This window comes from Sarcophilus harrisii, chromosome 4, assembly GCF_902635505.1.
Source record: "Sarcophilus harrisii chromosome 4, mSarHar1.11, whole genome shotgun sequence".
Classification (NCBI taxonomy): domain Eukaryota; kingdom Metazoa; phylum Chordata; class Mammalia; order Dasyuromorphia; family Dasyuridae; genus Sarcophilus; species Sarcophilus harrisii.
The window spans coordinates 254,636,405-254,656,389 of record NC_045429.1 but is presented as its reverse complement, the minus strand read 5'-3'; the positions used below and the strand labels follow the sequence as shown (position 1 = coordinate 254,656,389).

The 19,985-nt window shown below is 31.5% G+C and overlaps 1 protein-coding gene across 3 annotated transcripts in view; it reads left to right on the top strand.

Annotated features, from left to right (window-relative positions):
- Positions 1-19,985, top strand: part of FAM83B (family with sequence similarity 83 member B) — a 105,217-nt gene that overhangs the window by 21,426 nt on the left and 63,806 nt on the right. For all 3 annotated transcript variants that reach the window (XM_003769167.3, XM_031964708.1, XM_031964709.1), the window contains one exon: positions 843-1,346. In XM_003769167.3, coding sequence (XP_003769215.1) covers positions 903-1,346 — 444 coding nt within the window. In that variant the 5' untranslated portion in view covers positions 843-902. The remainder of the gene's footprint in view (positions 1-842; positions 1,347-19,985) is intronic.

Below are 19,985 nucleotides of genomic sequence, written 5' to 3'. Positions count from 1 at the left end.
GGCAGGGACTGTTTCGATTTTGTCTGTCTTCAGTGCTTTGCGCTAAGGGCTTTAATAAATGTTTGCAGAGTTGCTGTGACTAATCCATCTCCAATTTTTCCTTTTTCTGAAGTTCTATACCAATTTTGGCATCTTCATACTTCCTCATTGCTATGGCATTATTTTGTTATTCCTTTCTTTGTATGCCTGAATGCCTGGAACACAGTAGGCCCCAATTTTCTATTGGTATCTAATATGCATTAGGCACTCAGAAAATATGTGTTATATATGCATAAAGAAAATCTTAACCATATATTCATTTTTTTAAATTTTTGTTTGTTTTTGCTGAGGCAATTGGGGTTAAGTGACTTGCTCAGGGTCACACTCACTTTATCCTGACTTCAGGGTTAGTGTTCTATTCACTGTGTCACCTAGCTGCCCCCTTAACCATATATTCTTTTAAAATTACAAATTAATTCTCAAAGAGTAAAAAACCTCAATTGAAAATAGAGTTTATCAGCTTATCCTAAAACAGAAATGTAGACATAGCATTCTGTTACTTTTAACTATTAGAGAAGATAGTTTTCTTGTCATTGGTGAAGAAAGGAGGAAGTTCTTAGTAAAGTTTGAATTCTTTAAGAGGTAGATCATAAAAGAGAATCTATAAATCACATTGTTGAATAAGACTTAGAGCATGTGGGAGAGCTGTTGCAAAGCTATGACCTAAAACATATCTCCGTTTGAAGTTTCTTTGAAAGAATTGCAGGAAATCAAATGTTAAATGCATGTAATATATATATATATATATATATATTTGAAGTGCAAAAAGACAGATTTTTATTTTTCTTTCTCTTTCCCCACAGGGCTATCTTACTATTGCACTAATGGACTTTTGAAAGTGCTTTTACCAAACATCTGCAAAAATGGAAACATCATCTCTTCTTTCCTCACTGAATGATGAATGCAAATCAGACAACTACATTGAACCTCATTACAAGGAATGGTATCGGGTAGCTGTTGATACATTAATACAGAATGGATTAGAAGCGTACCAAGAATTTCTTGCTAAAGAGCGATGTTCAGAGTTTCTGGCTGAAGAGGAAATTAATTATATTTTGAAAAATGTTCAGAAGTTTGCACAAAGTACAGCTCATACCTCTGACAATTCTTGTGATGACACCTCTTCTTCGGGAACATACTGGCCCGTTGAGTCTGATGTGGAAGCCCCAAACTTGGATTTAGGATGGCCATATGTGATGCCTGGACTCCTGGGAGGTACCCATATAGATCTGCTTTTCCATCCACCACGAGCACATTTTCTTACCATAAAGGAAACTATTCGCAAGATGATCAAAGAAGCAAGAAAGGTAAAAATGAAGTGGAGGTGTGTGTGTGTGTGTGTGTGTGTGTGTGTGTGTGTGTGTGAGAGAGAGAGAGAGAGAGATGAATGATTGACATTGCTAAGGAACATTATTAAGCTTGGTTAGTTATTTATGATTCATTTCAGAAGATTTTATTTCCTGCTTCAAAGGACTTGAAGTATGTCTAAGGCAGGGGATGTGTTAATGTACAACAATGATGTTTCTACAGCATGTTAAAGAATTTATTCATTTTTGGAATATAACAATGATTTTAGAGTTGGGTAGGACTTGATGTCAAGGAAAAAAGAAAAACAATTTTGTAAACATCTGGTAGTAAAATTGTTTTCCTTAAGAAGGAAATAGTCCCTCCTCCTCAAGAGTTTTCAAGTAGTGACTAGATAATAATTCAATATTTTATAGCACAGTTTCCTTTCAGATATTTTTTGGCCCAGATTGTAGACAACATTCTTTAAAAAACTCAAATTATGTTGTTTTGTGAAATAATTTATTTTAGCATTTTAAACATGTTCTCATTGAAGGAAAGCTTTAGTTTATCCTAAAATTTGCTTATTAAATGTAGCCAGCCTTATTCTTCAAAATGAATCAACATTTTTTTTCCTAACATGGTGTGACTGGGACTGAGTCATTGGAAGAGATAGATTAATAAATATGACTTTTGTCCACACTTGAATCACCACTAATTCTGTTTTGCGACAGAATATTTTTAAACCGTAATGTTTACTGATAGATGAGAAGTGCTGTACTGATGGTTAAAGGTCATTGGCAAGGCAAACATAGTAATTATGGCTTTATTGGGCAACAAAAGGATGACAGCTCTTTTGAAACATTGTATTCATTTAAGGAGAAAAACTTTGAGTCTTTTAAGTCTTTGGCCTAAGCATGTTTGAAACTTACATATGTGGATGTTTATTATGGCCTTAAGAAGTCTCTTTGGGATAGAAGATCTTGAAGTATTTGAAAATATTTTTATTAGGGGCAGTTAGATGGCACAGTGGATAGAGAACCTGCCCTAAAGTCAGGAGGATCTGAGTTCAAATCTGGCCTCATCCTTTAACACTTCCTAGCTGTGTGACCCTGGGCAAATCACTTAATCCCAATTGCCTCAGGGGATGGGGGAAATGGTTTTTTAGCTCTTTCTTGTGTCTGATATATACTCATTTATACTACCCCAGGAAGAATTTGAGGTCAGTGAGATTTTGGTTATGGTAGCCATATAGGGAAGGTACATTAGGAAAATTGATGTTGCAATGGAACTGTTCTTTTCAAACATTAATTAAATGCTTAATATGTATAAGACTCTATGATAGATGACAAATCTAAAAATTCCCCACCCCCACTCCCAATCTAGCCTTTAAGTTTATCATACTGGAGCAAAAGTGTCAAGTTCTTACAGGGCATGGCCAGCAAAATTCTGGTATGAGGCTCAAACCAGATTAAAATGCAATTGGAAAATGTTTAGCAAAATAACAAACCTCCATGACCTTCAGGCAGTAGGAACTAGTGGCCATTAAACGTTAAAATACAACAGATTGTGTTGTTTTTCCTCAAGTCAATTTACAGCAAAGGCATCCATGTCTGTTTGAGTTTGATACTTCTGTACTAGAGGAAACAAATATACATAATTTGATGATGGAGAAATATGAACATATAAGATGATTGAGCACATTTTATTAAAACTTGGGGTAATCTGTCAACAACTTTAAGATTTAAGAAGATACATTACCTCCTACTGAAAGGACTTGACACATTCTTTGGGCCTTTTTTATTTAAACATTTGTGTCTTATGGAAAGAAGTAGTATAATTTACCTTAAATCCTTTGGATATTAAGGATTGAGTATATAAGCAGTTGTCCAAGGGCCATTCTATGTTGAAATGGAAAATTATATCATTTGCAAAAATAAAGAAGTACCAGATGAGGGTTTTTAAAATTATTATATATTTTATATTTTTTGCTATTTTTAAATTAATGCATGTCTTAAAAAATACCATACTTGATTTTCAGTATTGCCTTAATCTTTTAGAAGTTTCTTATATAATCTTATTGAATCAATAGTTTTAGAGCTGAAGACAATTCAGAGACTATATATTCCAATCCCTTTATTTCATAAATGAGGAAACTGAGGTTTTAGAGAATTTTTGTCTAACTCAAAGAGGTATGAAGAATCAGATATAGAATTTGAATCTAGATATTCTTAGTTCAGTCATAATTCTTCATAATTCTTAACTGAAATTGACAAAATGGTTACATATACAATATGAGACAAGCATCTGTTAACCATATTTACATTGTTGGTATCTTATTTCCTTTCAAAAAATGTTTCATCATTTGTCCTATAGAAATTAGATAGGTCATTACAAATTATTAATTGCAATTAACATGTTATGTTTTCATTTACATTATTGTTGTTATTAAACGTGATAGTTTCCAGGTTTTTTCATAAATATTTTATCCCTATGCCAAGGAAAAAAGTGCATATAGAACACTTATGATGTTTGCCTTGTTTGGTTGGTTTGGGAGTGGAGAAAGAGGCAAATGGTATGACTTACTGTGTCAGTAAAAGAGAATGATGGCCTTTTTAAAAGTGGTGTTTAAGGAATTTTGAAGGGTTATGTAACTTTTAAACAAAGTATAAACCAAATCATGGATTAGTGAAAAGATATAGAGTCAGAGGACTTAGATTTCAGTGTTTTGCCTACTGTATACTACTTATGTAGCCCCTATCTTTGGACTTGTTTTCTTATCTGCAAAATGAAAGGATTGGAACAGATGACCCCAGATTCCTCTTGACTGTAATTTATATGATCTTCTTCTGTTATCTGAAATCCAATTTTCACAGTAAGATATGAAGATATCTTGGTGTAGTGAAAATTTTGCCATCTGGGCTTTTAATCAGAGTAACTGGAGATTTGTTTTCTTTTCTGTCACAAAAGATATTTAATTTGGGACAGATCATCTTGTCAACCTAATCTCTTTTATCTGCAAAATTTGGATCTTACTTTCCTTACTTAGCATACAAGGTTATTGTGAACTTGAAATAAGTACCCCCAAAAAAGACTAAATCATGTTAATGACAATTTGTCAATAGAAACATTAAGCATTTTTAAAGAATTGGGTGTGTCAAGGAATTTCATCCTTGATCTGATGTAGTTTACATAACTAACATTTAGATGTCAGAATCTTAATGTTCTTGAAATTTGTAGTCAGTCATAACAATAATTTTTTTTCTTTAATTTGTATTCAAAAAAATAAGTTCTTATGAATTAACCACTCAACAAACATTTAATGAACACTGTATTAGCCACAAAGGACATAATGACAAAAAGGAAATAAATCCATAAATTCATGATGTTTAAATTCTATTTTGGGGGGATAGGAATTTGGCCTGTGATTCTGCTAATATAGAGAACACCCAATAAGGAAACTCCCTCAGTCAATATAAATCAATATATTTATCTCTTCCACATTGTAAATCTCCCTGTTGTAGTTTCATTGTATCGCAGGTCATAATTAGAAATTAAATGAAAATTTTGTGGAGTTTTCTGAAAGCTACAGATGACACAGAAAAAGGTTAGAAATTCAGAAATACATAACATATATGTATAGTATTGTATAATAGCAACATGTTTTATCTTTTAATACCATAATAATTCAGACACTTCTTCTGTGGTATGAATGGAAGGCCAAAAAATTTCCCAGATTGAGGCCCTAACCCTTGCCATGTGGAAGGGATAACTAGTTTTAGTAAGTTGTTCAGAGCAGTTAGATGTTAAGTGACTTTTCCAGACTCAGATAACTATGTGTGTGTGTGTGTGTGTGTGTGTGTGTGTGTGTGTGTGTGTGTTTATATTATATATCTGAGACAGAACTTGAACCCACATCTTGTCTTTTACATTAGCTCTCCTCTGCTCTATTTCCTCTCTAAGTAAATGCTTAACTTTTAGGAGGAAGAGGAGGCATTACCACTGTATGTGGTGTGGCCTCAAGAGAGACATTTTGTAGGAAGTATCATTTGAGCTCACCTTTTAAGGAATATGGGTATTCAATGACCCTATGGTTAGAAAAGAGTACATTCTAAGTAAAGGAATAGTTCAAATGAGGGCATTGGGATAGGTGATAGAACCTCATCTGTGAAAATTAACAGGACCAGTTTAGTTGGATCAAACATTGTGTGAAGGAATGTCACATATAGTAAATCTGTAATTTTCGTGGCATTATAAACATGAATATATGATGTGATTTTTTTTATTTAAAAAATATAATCGGATTTTCTACCTTCAATTTTTTTTTTAATTTGAAGAGTTATACTGTAAAATTTTTTGAAGACCCAAAATTAAATTCAAAATAGTACTAGGAAACAGAACAACATCTGGAAAAAAGATTTATGAACATCATTTAAATTCATTTTTTATTTTTTGCAACTGTGATTTGGTATATTTTTGAAAAGTAAATAGCATATTATGGAAGATTTGTAAGTTAAATATTTGTAAGAATTCATTGAATTCTGAAAACTTGAAAGTTCAGCAGTTCCACCTGGTTAAACTTCCTTGAAAGGAGAATTAATAAGAAAAGGAAACATATCTATTCCATCTTTACAATAGATGTATTATTTAAAACATGTATATTTTGAGTCCTTTCTAATATACCTGATGTTCTTATGTCACCATAAATAATAAAATTTTAGAGCCATTCAGGATCATAATTGTTTCCGGTGCCTTAAATTTTGTTAGTATTTTTATGACAGCAAAGTAGAAATTGTCAAGAATTTCTTTAATGAATAGTCTTCCAGGAAAAAAAAAAAGAACTCCAAGTAGACATATTTCATTTTTGATTAAAAAATAAATTGCTTTTAATTTTTATCTGTATTCATTTGTGGATTAAACAGTTTTTTGTGAGGTTCTGTGTGTTCAAGGCAAAGTATAGAATTCAAAGATGAATTAGAAACAATTCTATCCCTTAAGGATCTTGTCCTCAGATTTTAAATTTCATGGGAAAGTTGAGTCATTGTTCTTGAGTCAGCTGCAAGATATCTGATAATGTTTATGAAAACTTTTCCCAGGTAATTATTTGTCTGTCAAGAAGGGTTCCCAAGATGATATATCTCTTTTGTCCATTGCTGTGACCTGTTGTTAGCATTCTCTGATTTCTTAACTAAAGTCATCTCTCATTAAGGAAATACATTTTCTTAGTCCCTTTCTCACTAATAACATGCCAGAGTTAAGATATCTTGAAAAGCTTTCACATGGATATTTTAATTTTGATGATACTTGTTTCTTTATTTCCTAATGTTAGGATACACTTTTATATATTTAAACAATGTTCCTATGAGCCACAGCATGGAGAATTTATAAGCAAATGTTTTTCAGGGCATTAGGACAAAAAACCTCCTAAAGTGTTTTGTAATACATCACAAAATTTAGGTGTTGGTGCCACTCCTTGTTGCTGTAACTAGGTGTGATATTAAAACCCAAGGCCCTTACAAATAGTATATATGGGATTAGTCAGTACAAAAGCTAAGGTAAACTCACATCTAGTGTACTAAAAAATACTTTTTATAAATGTTCTGCCTACTGAGTTATTTCAAGTATTTCCTTCCAACCTGTGTCAACTAAATAGATCATAAATTGAACTATTAATGAAATATTTTTTAATCAACTCTTGACTTCCATGTTTAACATGTATTATATATTTTAAAATTGAATTTTATTGATATCTTACCCATTTTGCTTCATATCATTTCCAGATTTCTCTCATATTCATAATCTTCCTTTGCCTACTTAGCAATCCATCTGTTGTAACAAAAAATAAAAGGAAAAAATCATTTAATAAAACTAAACGACATAAAGTGTGAAAGTTTTCATGTATTCTTTTTAAAATACTTTTAATTGACATATCTGTATTTATAACCCATGCACTTTTTAATATTTCCCTCCTCATACAACAGTCCCTTATAACAATGAAAAATACAGCAAACCTAACCAATGCTTCAGTCAAGCTTGATTATATAGGTGGCAAGATGAATAGAGCACTGAATCTGTGGTCAGGAATATCTGACTTCAAATCTTGCCTTAGATGACACCAAACAAGTCATGTAATTTGTTTGCTTCAGTTTCCTTATCTGTACAATCAGTGTAATAACACCTACCTCTAAGAGTGGATACAAGGATAAAATAAGATATTTGCAAAATAGCTTTGCAGACCTTAAGTACTCTATAAATGATATTGTCATCACCATTATTGTTATATTTCTTTATGTTATTTGAACATTGTTTATGGTAGTTTTGTCCATTACATATCCACTATATTATGTTGGGATGTCTCTGTCTGAGGAATAATCATTTTTTTTCCTGTGTGTCTTTCTGAGATTGTGTGACTGTAGAACAAATTAACTCATACTTGTATGGAAAGCAAGATAATTATTAATAGAAATAAGTGAGGTAGTATAGAGTTGGGGGACCTGGTTGCAATATTCATCTTTATTACTTTGTGAAAGTCACTTCCCTTTTTTATTCTTTATTGTTATTATCCATAAGATGACAGATTAGATTAGACAATTTCTGTTTGAAGAAATTTATGTGACAAAGGTTTTTTTTTTTTTTCCCCCCCTGAGATGATTGGGGTTAAGTGACTTGCCCAGGATCACACAGCTAGGAAGTATTAAGTGTCTGAAGCCAGATTTAAACTCAGGTCCTCCTGACTTCATGGCTGGTGCTCTATCCACTATGCCACCTAGCTGCCCCTATGTGACAAAATTTTAAGAATGAATGTTATATCATTTTGGTCTCTTGATGTTATTACCTGCCTGGTCAAATACCCTGTCCTCTTATTTTTACATGTGAGTTTCAGATTCCTTGTTATCCTACTAATCTACCATGGGGCTCCTATTTATATCTTTTAGACTCTGTTGATTAGACTGTTCCTCTTCTTACCTCCTTTCTCTACTCATCCCAAGCTTCATTCATATAGAGTCTAAAGTGATTTTCCTAACATTTAGGTCTGACCATTTCTCTCACACTTTCATGTCCCTCCAGTAAACTCTATTATGACTATCTGTTACATCTCAAATAAAAATATAATAATATGTTTTAATATTTAAATTTTTTTATAACCCTGCTCCTTCCTACTTTTACAGTCTTTTTTAAGTGATACTCCCTCTCTAAATGTTTACAACCCATTCAGGTAACCTATTGTTATTTTTCATATAAAATATCCCATCTTGTATAGGCTACCTTTCTCCACCTCATCCCCACCCCCCATTCTCATATCATACATTGAATGCATTCCTTTTTCATCTCTGCCTCTTGCAATCATTGATTTCCTTTAAAATTAAGGTCAGACTATACTCCTTCAGAAAAACTTTTCTGTCCCATCCAGCTGCTAGTGCTTCCCCTCTACCACAACTTTGTATATTCTTCTACGTGAATATTTATTTTCTCCCTTTAACCAGGACTTCTTAACCTAGGGTCCATGAATATAAAAATATTTGGTAGTGAAATATTAGTTTGTTTTGTAATACTATGTATTTTATTTTATGTATTTGAAGTCTCCAGATTGTCAGAGGTCCACTCCCCCCACGCGTAGACACACACATACACACACACACACACACACACACACACATACACACAGGTACAATCCTTTGTGAAAGATAAGAAATGCTGCAGTAGAATGTTTGTTTCTTAAGGTTAAGAACCATTCTTTGCACCCTTGATTAATGTTGTCACATAATAGGACACTTAATAAATGTTTGTTGATTCTGTTTTCTTTGTTTTGTCCTTTCACTATAGGCTCAATAGATGCCTCTTTAATTTTCTTTTCAGCTCTTTTCTTTTTTGAGGTGAGATCACTCACTGTTTAGGGGTCTAACAGGCTTTGTTGTTGTACAGAATCACAATTGTCCTTAGCTAATTGCAGAAGAAGAAAGGATATACTAATAGCAAGATTCAGATGGATTTCCGAAACATTACTAAAATTTCATATGATTATGATCAGTCTGCTTTTCTAGTATTAGAAAGGATCCTCACATTGATTATTTAGTGGGGAAGGCATTTGGATTCAGGAGTAAATAAATAATGATAAAAATATCCTCCAATTTGAAAATAATTTTTAAAAAACTGCCATGGAAATAGATTGGCTGCTTCAACCTTTATCTGCTCAAAAAATATACAAACAGACATGTAAGTAAATTATTTGCTAGTAATTAAATTACTTCAATAGTAAGTAAATTATTTCAATATTGAAAAGTCAGTTTTTGAAAATTTCTAAAAGATACAGAGATCTGTTAAGATTTAACTACTTGTACTAGCTTCCAGTATATAAAATGCTTCATAAAATCCCAGAAGTTGTTTTTCTTTAAAAATACATGATGAATATTTGATAACACTAATCTCTCTGCTGAATTCTGTGTAGCTTACAGGTGTTTAAATGATACAATACAACATATGTGCCTTCCACCCCCTAAGCAGGTGTAATAGAAGTCATTAAATTCATGAATTTTAAATATTTAAATTCATTCTTAATCCATCAACTAAACTGAAAGCACTGGTTTAACTAACTCTTATTTGTTTGGCAATATAGCTTAGTAAATGTTTAGAATATGATTCAGATAGTGATAGCACTTCTCAGCTAAGGTATTCAGATCCTTTTAGATAAGAACTGAGACCTTCTCTCTCTCTTTGCCTCTCTCTGTCTCTATCTTATCTCTCTGTCTTTCCCTTTTCTCCATCCCTCTTACTAGAATATTGAAACTAGAAAATTGCACAACATGTAAAGATAGCAGATTAAGTGACTACACACAACTTAAAATTCCCCAATTGTATTGTACTTATCAAGTACCTGCTCATTTGGCATTAGAAAGTGTTCTAGCAGCCTATTATGAATATATTGACAGCAAGTTAATGAATTTAGTAGTTTGCATTTATTTAAAGTTGTAGTCATTATCTGTGACACTTTTTCTCTTGTAGTTTTATTTTATTTGTTTAATGAAATGGACACTTTGAAATAAGAGTTTATTCTGAAGGGAAGGGAAAGAAAAGAAAGATTAGCCTTTTTTTTTTTCAGGAATAATAGTACTAATAATAATTGAATTACTACTCCAAGTTTCACAAATCTTTTTATAATATTACCTCTTTCATTCCTAAAATACGCCTAGGGGGTAAATGTTACTATTAATCAATTTTACAGCTGAGAAAATTGACTGACTCTGAAAGTGACTTGTTCAAGGTCAAGGTCATAGAACATGCTCTTATGGTATGTTCTGATTGTACATTAACTTCTTTTTTTTTTAATCTTAAGGGGATTATGGTATTAAATAATTCTTTGATTAATAATTGATTTTATCAAAGTAGTTTAGAACGTTTGTTGTTGAGTTGCTATTTCCTTCTCTAGTTTATTTAACAGATGAGGAAACTGAGATAAAAATAATTAAGTGACTTGCTCAGGGTCACACAGCCAATTTCTGTGGCCAAATTGAACTCAGGAAGATGAGTCTTCTTGACTTCATGCTGGTTACTTTATCCATTGTGCCACTTGCTCAGAATTTTGTAAGATATACATTTTTTTTTGTCTTACCACAGAATATAGTAAGTTGTAAAGTGTTATTAAAAATTTTTAATACACTTTTTTTCCATTGTTCTTTAACAGTTCTGATGTCTTATAAGTTATCTTGTAGTCATATTTTGCCAAATAATTATTAAGGTAACTGTAGAGCAAAAAAGCTGTCCATGGATACTTTTCAACAAATGAAGAAACCTTGAGTTTCTCCTGGCCATATTTGTGGATAATAACTCCTAACAAGTAATGTTTTAAATATAAGACTTCATCCTTCATTATTTAGAATGATAAACATTTGCTGGGATTGCATGTAATGGAAAGAATTACAGGGGAAGGATATGTTTTAGGAAAGAGAATTATAATTTATGATAATTTTCTTCCCTTAGAATTTTGGACATATCTCAGATAAGAAGAAAATAATAATAGCTTTAACCTAACTCACTGAATAAGTGACATATTTATTTTGGCACCAGAAAAAAATTAAATATAAATTATTTGCCTACTTTAAAATAATATTGGACTGACATTTAATTTTCCTTTACCTATCCAAGGCAGCACTGTAGCTTATTTACATTATATACAATGAATTTCCCTTACTAATTTAACTGAATAGAGTAAGACAAAATTATTTTGAAGCACCCTAATGATTATTTCAATAATTTTCTGATCAAGAGTTCAATTAGTAATTATATGTGTATATGAATGTATGTATATATATATATACACACACATGAATATATGTATACACATAAATGCATATGTAATATCCTGTTAAGAACTACTACAATACTGAATATGAATTTTATCACCCATAGAGATATGCACATATATGTATTGCATATATACATATGCATACATTCATATACATCTAGATATAATTTGGTGGCTAGTAAGCTAGGGTGTAGTAAATACATCCCTTTAGAAGTACAAAAATTTCCTCATTCCAATTTCTGATTCCTTTGCTTTCCTTTATTTAAGTGTGATTGATCTAGTCTGGATTTCCTGCCAAAGAATGCATGTTCTGAATCTTTTTATCTTATCTCTTAACTCATGATTAAAACTTTGCTTGTATGCATATGCATATTGTGGTGTTTATTGCAAATGTCTGTGTATGGGGAGGAGGGAACTAGGGGTAGAGAAATTTGAAAAAAGTTTGTAAGAGAAACCTATTCTTTTTTACCTATGAGGATGTTTTCCTTTTGTTTTTTCACCCCTGAGAGTGTATATGGGGAAAGTCAGAGTGATATTTCTGAATTGTTGGTACATTTTCTTTTTTAGGCTTTCATATCTTTAGATATATCAACACAGTCATGTGGTAAGCAAACTAAAGTTAATGCATAATACATTTGTATTTTCCAAAGGACCCTTTAGCGTTATAAAAGCCACTAAAAATAACTATCAACTATTTCTTTTCCTTTCACATTTTCATTTTTCCCTCTAAGAAAAGCAACAATATATGACTATGTATATATGTATAATATGTACATATACATGTGATTGCATGTAAATATATGTATGCATGTGCAACAGATATTTTATTATAAATAAAATACTTTTATGTGTATGTATCTTATATATATGCATAGATATGTGGCTGCTATATAATATGCATATATTCACCTGCTTTAGACAAATGGATTATGTAAAAAGTATATGCATATTTATACATATGTGCATATACATCTAAATCTATACACATATATATGTATGATGCAGTATAAAGAAAGTAGAATGATGTAAAGGAAGAGAAATAGATTTATATTGAAATTTTTCTGTTGAGTTGAAACTAAGGATAATTTTCTTTTTCCTTTTTATTCTTTTCTTCTGCATAATGAATACTTACACATGAGGAAACAAGGCTCATACTGAAAATCATTAATGACCAATTTTTTTTTTGAGGTTTCTTTGTAAGAAAAATTTCTAAAAAATACTTTGAACTGCTTAACTAGTTGGATTGATCAAAACGATTGAATAATTAATTTATTAGTATTATTTTTTTAAATTTCTGCCTTAGGTATAGAGGTTTTTCTTTTTAAATGATGCATATTCTATCTTATTGTTTTGCTAGAATGTTAATGTTTCCTAAAATATTTTAATCAGAGCAAAGGTATTTCACTATTATTAAGTATGTATTTTATTATATTTTAATCTTTTCATAATCCTTTCAATTTCCCTTTATGTGTTTTATAATATGTGTACTGTGCTAAAACTAGAAAGTTATATGTTCAAATGTATTCATTATATTCAAATGTAATTTTTAAAATATTAATAGGGGAGTTTTGTCTGTCTATTGGTGGGGATATAGTTAAAAATAGTGGCTTCTGTATTAAATTAATTTTTTTCATGATTAAAATCACATACCCTTGATTTTAGGATCATTGATTTAGCGCTACAAGAGATATTAGATACTAGTCCATTTCCTTCATTTTACATGCACAAAGAGGGTAAATGATTTTGTCAGGTCACATATTAGTAGTGAGATTTATACCTACGTTCTCCGATTCCATATTAGTACTATACTATTTACTATCCTATTTCTCACATGATTGTTGATGACAGTTTAATGTATTCTTGAATCACAGATTTACATTTAAGTAAAAAGACTGATTAATGTTAGGAAATTAAACATTAAGCTTGTAAAATATTTGTGGGAAAACATTTAAGGGTGAAGGGTTTTTATCTTCAAATAGCACATTCTCATTACTTGTTATTAACAGTTAAAGCAACTTGCTTCTTTTCTTAAAAATGAGCAAACATAGATTCATCTGTTTGGAACAATCCGAACCAAAGACCAGTTCTTCAAAAGGATTGCTGAATTATTACCCAGTCTATATCTTACATATCCTATTCTATTATTATAAAAGCATTTAAGGTCAGATACTTGAAAGTTTTTAGGAGCAGGTTATCAGAGACCAGATCTATTGTTTAAATATATTTAAAATACCTTAGTCCTAAGAGAGTCTTTAAAAAAAATTATGTATTTATTTTTACTAAACTTTTTATTTACAAAACATATGCATGTGTAATTTTTCCAACATTAACTCTTGCAAAACCTTTTGTTCCAAATTTTCCCCTCCTTACCCCCACCCCCTCCCCTAGCTGGCATGTAGTCCAATACATGTTAAATCCAATATAGGTATACATATTTATATAGTTATCTTACTGCACAAGAAAAATCAAATCAAGAAGGAAGAAAAAGAAAAACTGAGAAAGAAAACAAATTGTAAGCAAATAATAACAGAGAGAGTGATAATGCTATGTTATGATCCATATTCAGTTCCCATAGTTCTCTCTCCGGATGTAGATGACTCTTCATCACTGAACAAGTGGAATTGGTTTGAATCATCTCATTGTTGAAGAGAGCCACGTCCATCAGAACTTATCGTCATATAGTCTTGTTGTTGCCATGTATAATGATCTCCTGGTTCTGCTCATTTCACTTAGCATCAGTTCATGTAAGTCTCTCCAAGCCTCTAAGAGAGTCTTAAAAACAAAACAAAATATATTCACCTGTGCACACATGCACATACACACATTTTATTGAAGTCTTTTTTATAGTCACTTTGCATACCACTTTATATTTATTCCTTCTTTGTGACAAAGAAAAACAATAAAAAAGAGTAAAAGCATCTTTTTATAATGACCATATTTGATAAAGTATCTAATATTATGCTCTAGCAGTCTACCAACCTTTCTGCCATGAAGAAGGAAATAAATTTTCAACTGTAGCTCATGTAGCTTTACAGTTCAACAAAAGTTTCTTTTTTAGCATTACTTATTTGAGGACTTTGTTCCCCAAATTCAGAATACTATAGTTGTCTCTGACTTCATAATATATGGCATAAATAAGATTTTAGATTGTATGTGGTCAGTAACAAGCACTTATTAAGCATTTGCTAGATGTCAAATATTCCATTATATTATGTTCAACTTCTAACTGCCCATATCCAACAACCTGGGGAAATAAGGAAAGGCTGAAAAGATGTTGACTAGGACATAATTATCACTTATTCAATTCCTTGATTTATTTTGCACACACACACACACACACACACAGAAAAACAAATGAAGTATCTAAAATGCCTGCTGAGTAAACAATCTTTAGAGCCACATAGCATTGCTAAACTGATTTGCTTGTTCCTTCTTTTAACAAGATCAGATTTATGGATTTGGTAGAAGAAACATTTGGAAATGCTGACTTTGAGGGTCAAACTTTTAACCATTGTTTTCAAGAAGTTTCTGGGGGCAATACTGAAACTTTTAAAAAGACTATTGTCATATACTGCTGATTTCTTGTTCCCCTTAGATTTGACTAAGTACATTAATGTCTAAATTAATGTTTAAGATTATTAAAAATGAATTAATCAAATACAGACTCTCACTGAGAGTTCTGACATAGTTCATTTAGAAATGAAATATTATTATTTGTAACATGTACCAACAATTTAAATTTCAGTTGTGAATCTATATATTTATAAAACATTCAAATGTTTATATGTATATACACATATATGTACATTTATATATGTGTGTATATATGTGTTTATCTCCCCTGAAATGTAAATTTCAAAACAATAAAAATATGCTGGAGTTAAAACTATGCATGCTGTGATAAGACTGTTTTATTGCCTACTTTGTGGTAACTTTATTAAAAATTATATATTTTGAACTTATATGTTTTATGTTATTTATTTTGAGAGTCATGTATTTCCAATTATCATCTCTGCTACTTTTTAGCAATAGTTACATATTCTTATCTTGCTAAAATAAATGATTGCTACTACTCATACTGATTTATTTGTATAATTATAGATTCTTTGGTCAGGGGTAACAAGTTGATATTGAGCCAAATGGTAAAAACCTTTTCACATTTACATTTTTTCCATTAAAATATTTCCTATCCCTGGATTTCTAGGAAGGGGGGGAGGAAGAGGAGAAGGCAAAGTGGAGATGATTAACAAGAGATTAATGTAGCTCCTTGAATAATTGTTTGTAAAATAAATAATCTACCTAAATGAGAATTGAAGTCATATAGTTTGCTTAAATCTTTATACTCATTTTTAAATGTTAAAACTAGGCACTTAGAGCTTCAAAGCCAACTTGGAGAAAGAACCATTTCAAGAGATTAGACGTGATGATCTCTATAATCTCACAAAAATTTTGTGTCTGTGATTCCAACATTCTTTGAAGAGAATCAGCATTTTTTATAATACAAAGAGTACTGGGATTAGAGTAAGGAGACCTGTTTTTCAGGCCTAGATATTTATGACTTTAGTAAAGTTATTTAAGTTATTTGAGTGTCAGTTTCTACTTCTGTAGAATTAGCCTACTTATACTTGGAACTATGAACTTTATAGGATGATTGGGAAGATAAAAATGAATTTATATATCTAATATGGATGTATATATGTGTGTATATATGATATACAGCATAAAGCAGTAAATATTTAAACTATCATTTATTGATTACAAATGAATTAATTTAATCAAGAATTAAATGTAATAATTATTCATATTTATATATTCTTTTAAACATTGCCAATACTTTCCTTGAAACTATCTTGTGAAGTATGGGGTATAATTATTTTTATCTGCATTTCACAGATAAAGAAGCTGAGTTTCTTAGAGGATAAATGACTAACCCATGATCACATAATTCGGAAATATTAGGTTGTAAGTTACATTAGAATAGAAATTGATTTCTTCTCTGTATTTGTATGTGATTTGGACAAAGTAGGTACCTATTAAATTATTTTTGGACTGATAGATTGAAGTATTTAGGGCAGGATTTCATCCAGATCTCTAGATTCCAAAACCAATGTACCATCCATTATACCACATTATCTTTGGGCATATAATAGAAAGATCACGTCTTCCTTTCATCATATTATAATCTATGTAAATGTTCCATGTTATTATTTAATCTCAGATGAATGCCATCATAGGAATTATATTCCTTTACATTAATGGATATAAGTAGAATATTTTTTTTATTGGTCTCTATAGAATTCATTCAAGGGGAAAACAGAATGAAGGTATAGGTCTCATTTTTACTAATGTGTCTTCCATACTCATTTAAGATAGGACTGAAGCATAGCCAATGGCTCTCAGTGCCTGGGGTAAGCAATGCTTCCAGGAGCTCCTCCTTTCTGCATGCTATGAGTACCCTGGAAGCCAGGAAGTTATGATTTTTTTTCAAGACCAAGAACTTGAAATTAATATGGTTATGATACAATGATAGACCAATGAAACTGAGGGAAGAAAAAGATGTGATCAGTTTGATTTTTATATGGTTTTGCTTCTTTTAAATATGATGTTCTCATCAGCATATTAGGAAAACGTGTATGGAACTACTTCAGTTTAGCAGCCAGCTGCATACTATATGATGAAATGTGCTTGAAAAGTTTTTTTTTAATCTTATATCTTTTGTGTTATCTTTAGAGAGCATAAGAAATTCTTCTATAGTGATTCATTCTTGACCAGCTGGTGTTGAACTGAACATTTTTATCTATGTACTAACAACTGGCTCTGCTTACTTCATGCTTCATTTATCTGCTTATCTGTCTATCTATGTATCTATCTGGCTGTCAATCTGACTGTCTGTGTTTACATATTTCTACATGTTTCTTTGTATTCATTGCATCTTCATCTGCCCTACTCTGCTGGTTAAGAACCCCTGCATTAAAACAGGAATTCTTAAACTTTTTCTACTCATGTACCCTTTTCACTCAAACAATTTTGACATGAACCCAGGTATGTAGGAATATAAAATAAGTATACAAGTCTACATTTACTGATAATGAATCATAATTTTTGACCCCCACATTCAGTTATGAGAATACCACATGGCATTACAAATCATAATTTAAGGAGTTAGGTTTTGGAGGATAAGCTATCCAAACTCCTCATTTCATAGATGGGAAAATTGAAGTTCAGAGAAAAAGCTGAATGGAATAGTGGAAAGAGCACTGAATTTGGAATTAGAGAACATGGGTTCAGATCTCATCTCTGTCTCCATCTGAGAGATCTTGGAAAAGTAAACCGTTTAAGTTCCTTCTTTGTCAGGCTAAGTCCTTAATGATTTAGTGGCAAATCTGAATTTGAGGTGGAAAATATGAATTCCTGACATCTGTAAAATCACAAGTTCATAAGTCTCAAAACTGCCACTCCAAAATTTGATTTAAGACATTATTTTAGTGTTCAGTGGGGAAAATTGGCAGAATTCAGCTTTGTTGATGCCTGTACCCTTCCATCTTCCAATCCTTTTTTAATCACACAATTTTGCTATTCACATTTAAGATTATAAAAGTTATATTTATGTTTTCTTCCATTTATCTCTAAAAATTTTTGTTACATTTTTAATCTTTCTGCAAAAACATAATATTAAATTCCTTCTCTTTGTTACCTCTTCCCTTTTAAGGTATTGTTTTATTTGTTCTACTTTTCTGCTTTTATCTGGTTAAATATTTCTCCCTACCTTTTTCTTCTTAGTTAATCAAGTTCCTCCTCCTGCAGGTAGTCCTGTTCATTAACTTTTAAATTTCATTTGTTGTTTGATTTTCTAAAAAGGATTTCTCTCACACTCTTCATTATTCGTTTTTATTGTTTTTTTTACTTTTAGTTCTCATTCTCTGATTTATGCCCCCTGAAATTATCTAGTCTGTCTTTTTAAATTTATATTTTTTGATACAAATTTGAAGGTATCTATTGTAGTCTCTGCCCTTAAAATATTTTTTGCCACTGCCTTATAAGATTTACCCTATGAACTCTCCTTTTTTGGTTATGTCTCATTCTCAGAAGAATACCAATTATTGCAGGTGTCAGAGTAGACACTGCTCCATGGGAGCCACCTTCCTCATCCTCATAGATCTACACTCTTTCTTGTTGACCTTTATTTCCCTATATTTGAAAATTTCTTCTTTTTGTCCATACTTTCTTATTCCTCAATGTTCCAGATACCCCAGGGGTTCCAATTCATTCCTTCTTATGACAAATAGGTTCCAGGCATCAAATCCACCAGGTTTATCCAGTGTAAGGTTCTCATTTCCCTTTACTCATAGTAACTTTTATCAGTGAAATCTATTTCTACTTCCAGATTAAAAGCTCTTACCTTTCCCTTGCTTTTCAATTCCTTACCCTCTACTCATCCATTTCTCTGTAGGCACTTTTCTTTCCAAGAGCAGAGGAGTCTCCTTGCCCTCTTTGTTTGCCCTCTATTTGAAACTGGAACATCTTTCTCTTTTCTCTGTCTTGCTCCCCTTGTCCTTTTGTGTACACTCCCATATAATAATGTCCCACAAAAGAAGCATTCACATTAGGTAGGGTGTCACCAAGTTCTGGCCATAATGCCCCCCATCTGACTCTTCATCATTACTTTTACCCAATTTCCACCTTTACCCCATCTTGTTGTGTGTCATTTAGAAAGAAGTCTTTTATTGGCCTTTCTGTTGTAACTCTTTTCTTGTTGCTATTTGCATTTATTTACTCCTACAGTTTTGTTGTTTAAGAAGCAAATTATCTCTTCATTTTTGAGTTTCTTTCTTTTAAAAAATGTTTCAAATTCTTCTTTGTTATTGAACATTCATATTTTGTCTTGTATGGTAAAGCTTATGTTCCTATGGGCTGCATCTGAAACGTCAACGTACTTTTTTTCCCCCTGAGGCAATTGGGGTTAAGTGACTTGCCCAGGGTCACACAGCTAAGGAGTGTTAAGTATCTGAGGCCAAATTTGAATTCAGGTCCTTTTGACTTCAGGGCTGGGGTTCCATCCAACTACCTAGCTGCCCCTCAATGTACTTTATAACACATATTCTATTCCCTCCATTTTTTTTACTAGTAGGTTCAGAAATAATTTTATTTGAATATATACATATATATATATATATTTATATTTATATTTGACAGCCTTTCTTCTAATAGTTCTCAGAACATGTTTTTTTTTTAATTGAATTGTTAAAGTTTACCACCGTGTAACTTGGAGTTGGCAGACTTATTTTTGATTATTTTATTTGTTTTCTTGGGAGACTTCTGTGAATTCATTCAGTTGAGTTTTATTTTCTGTGTTCAGATGTTT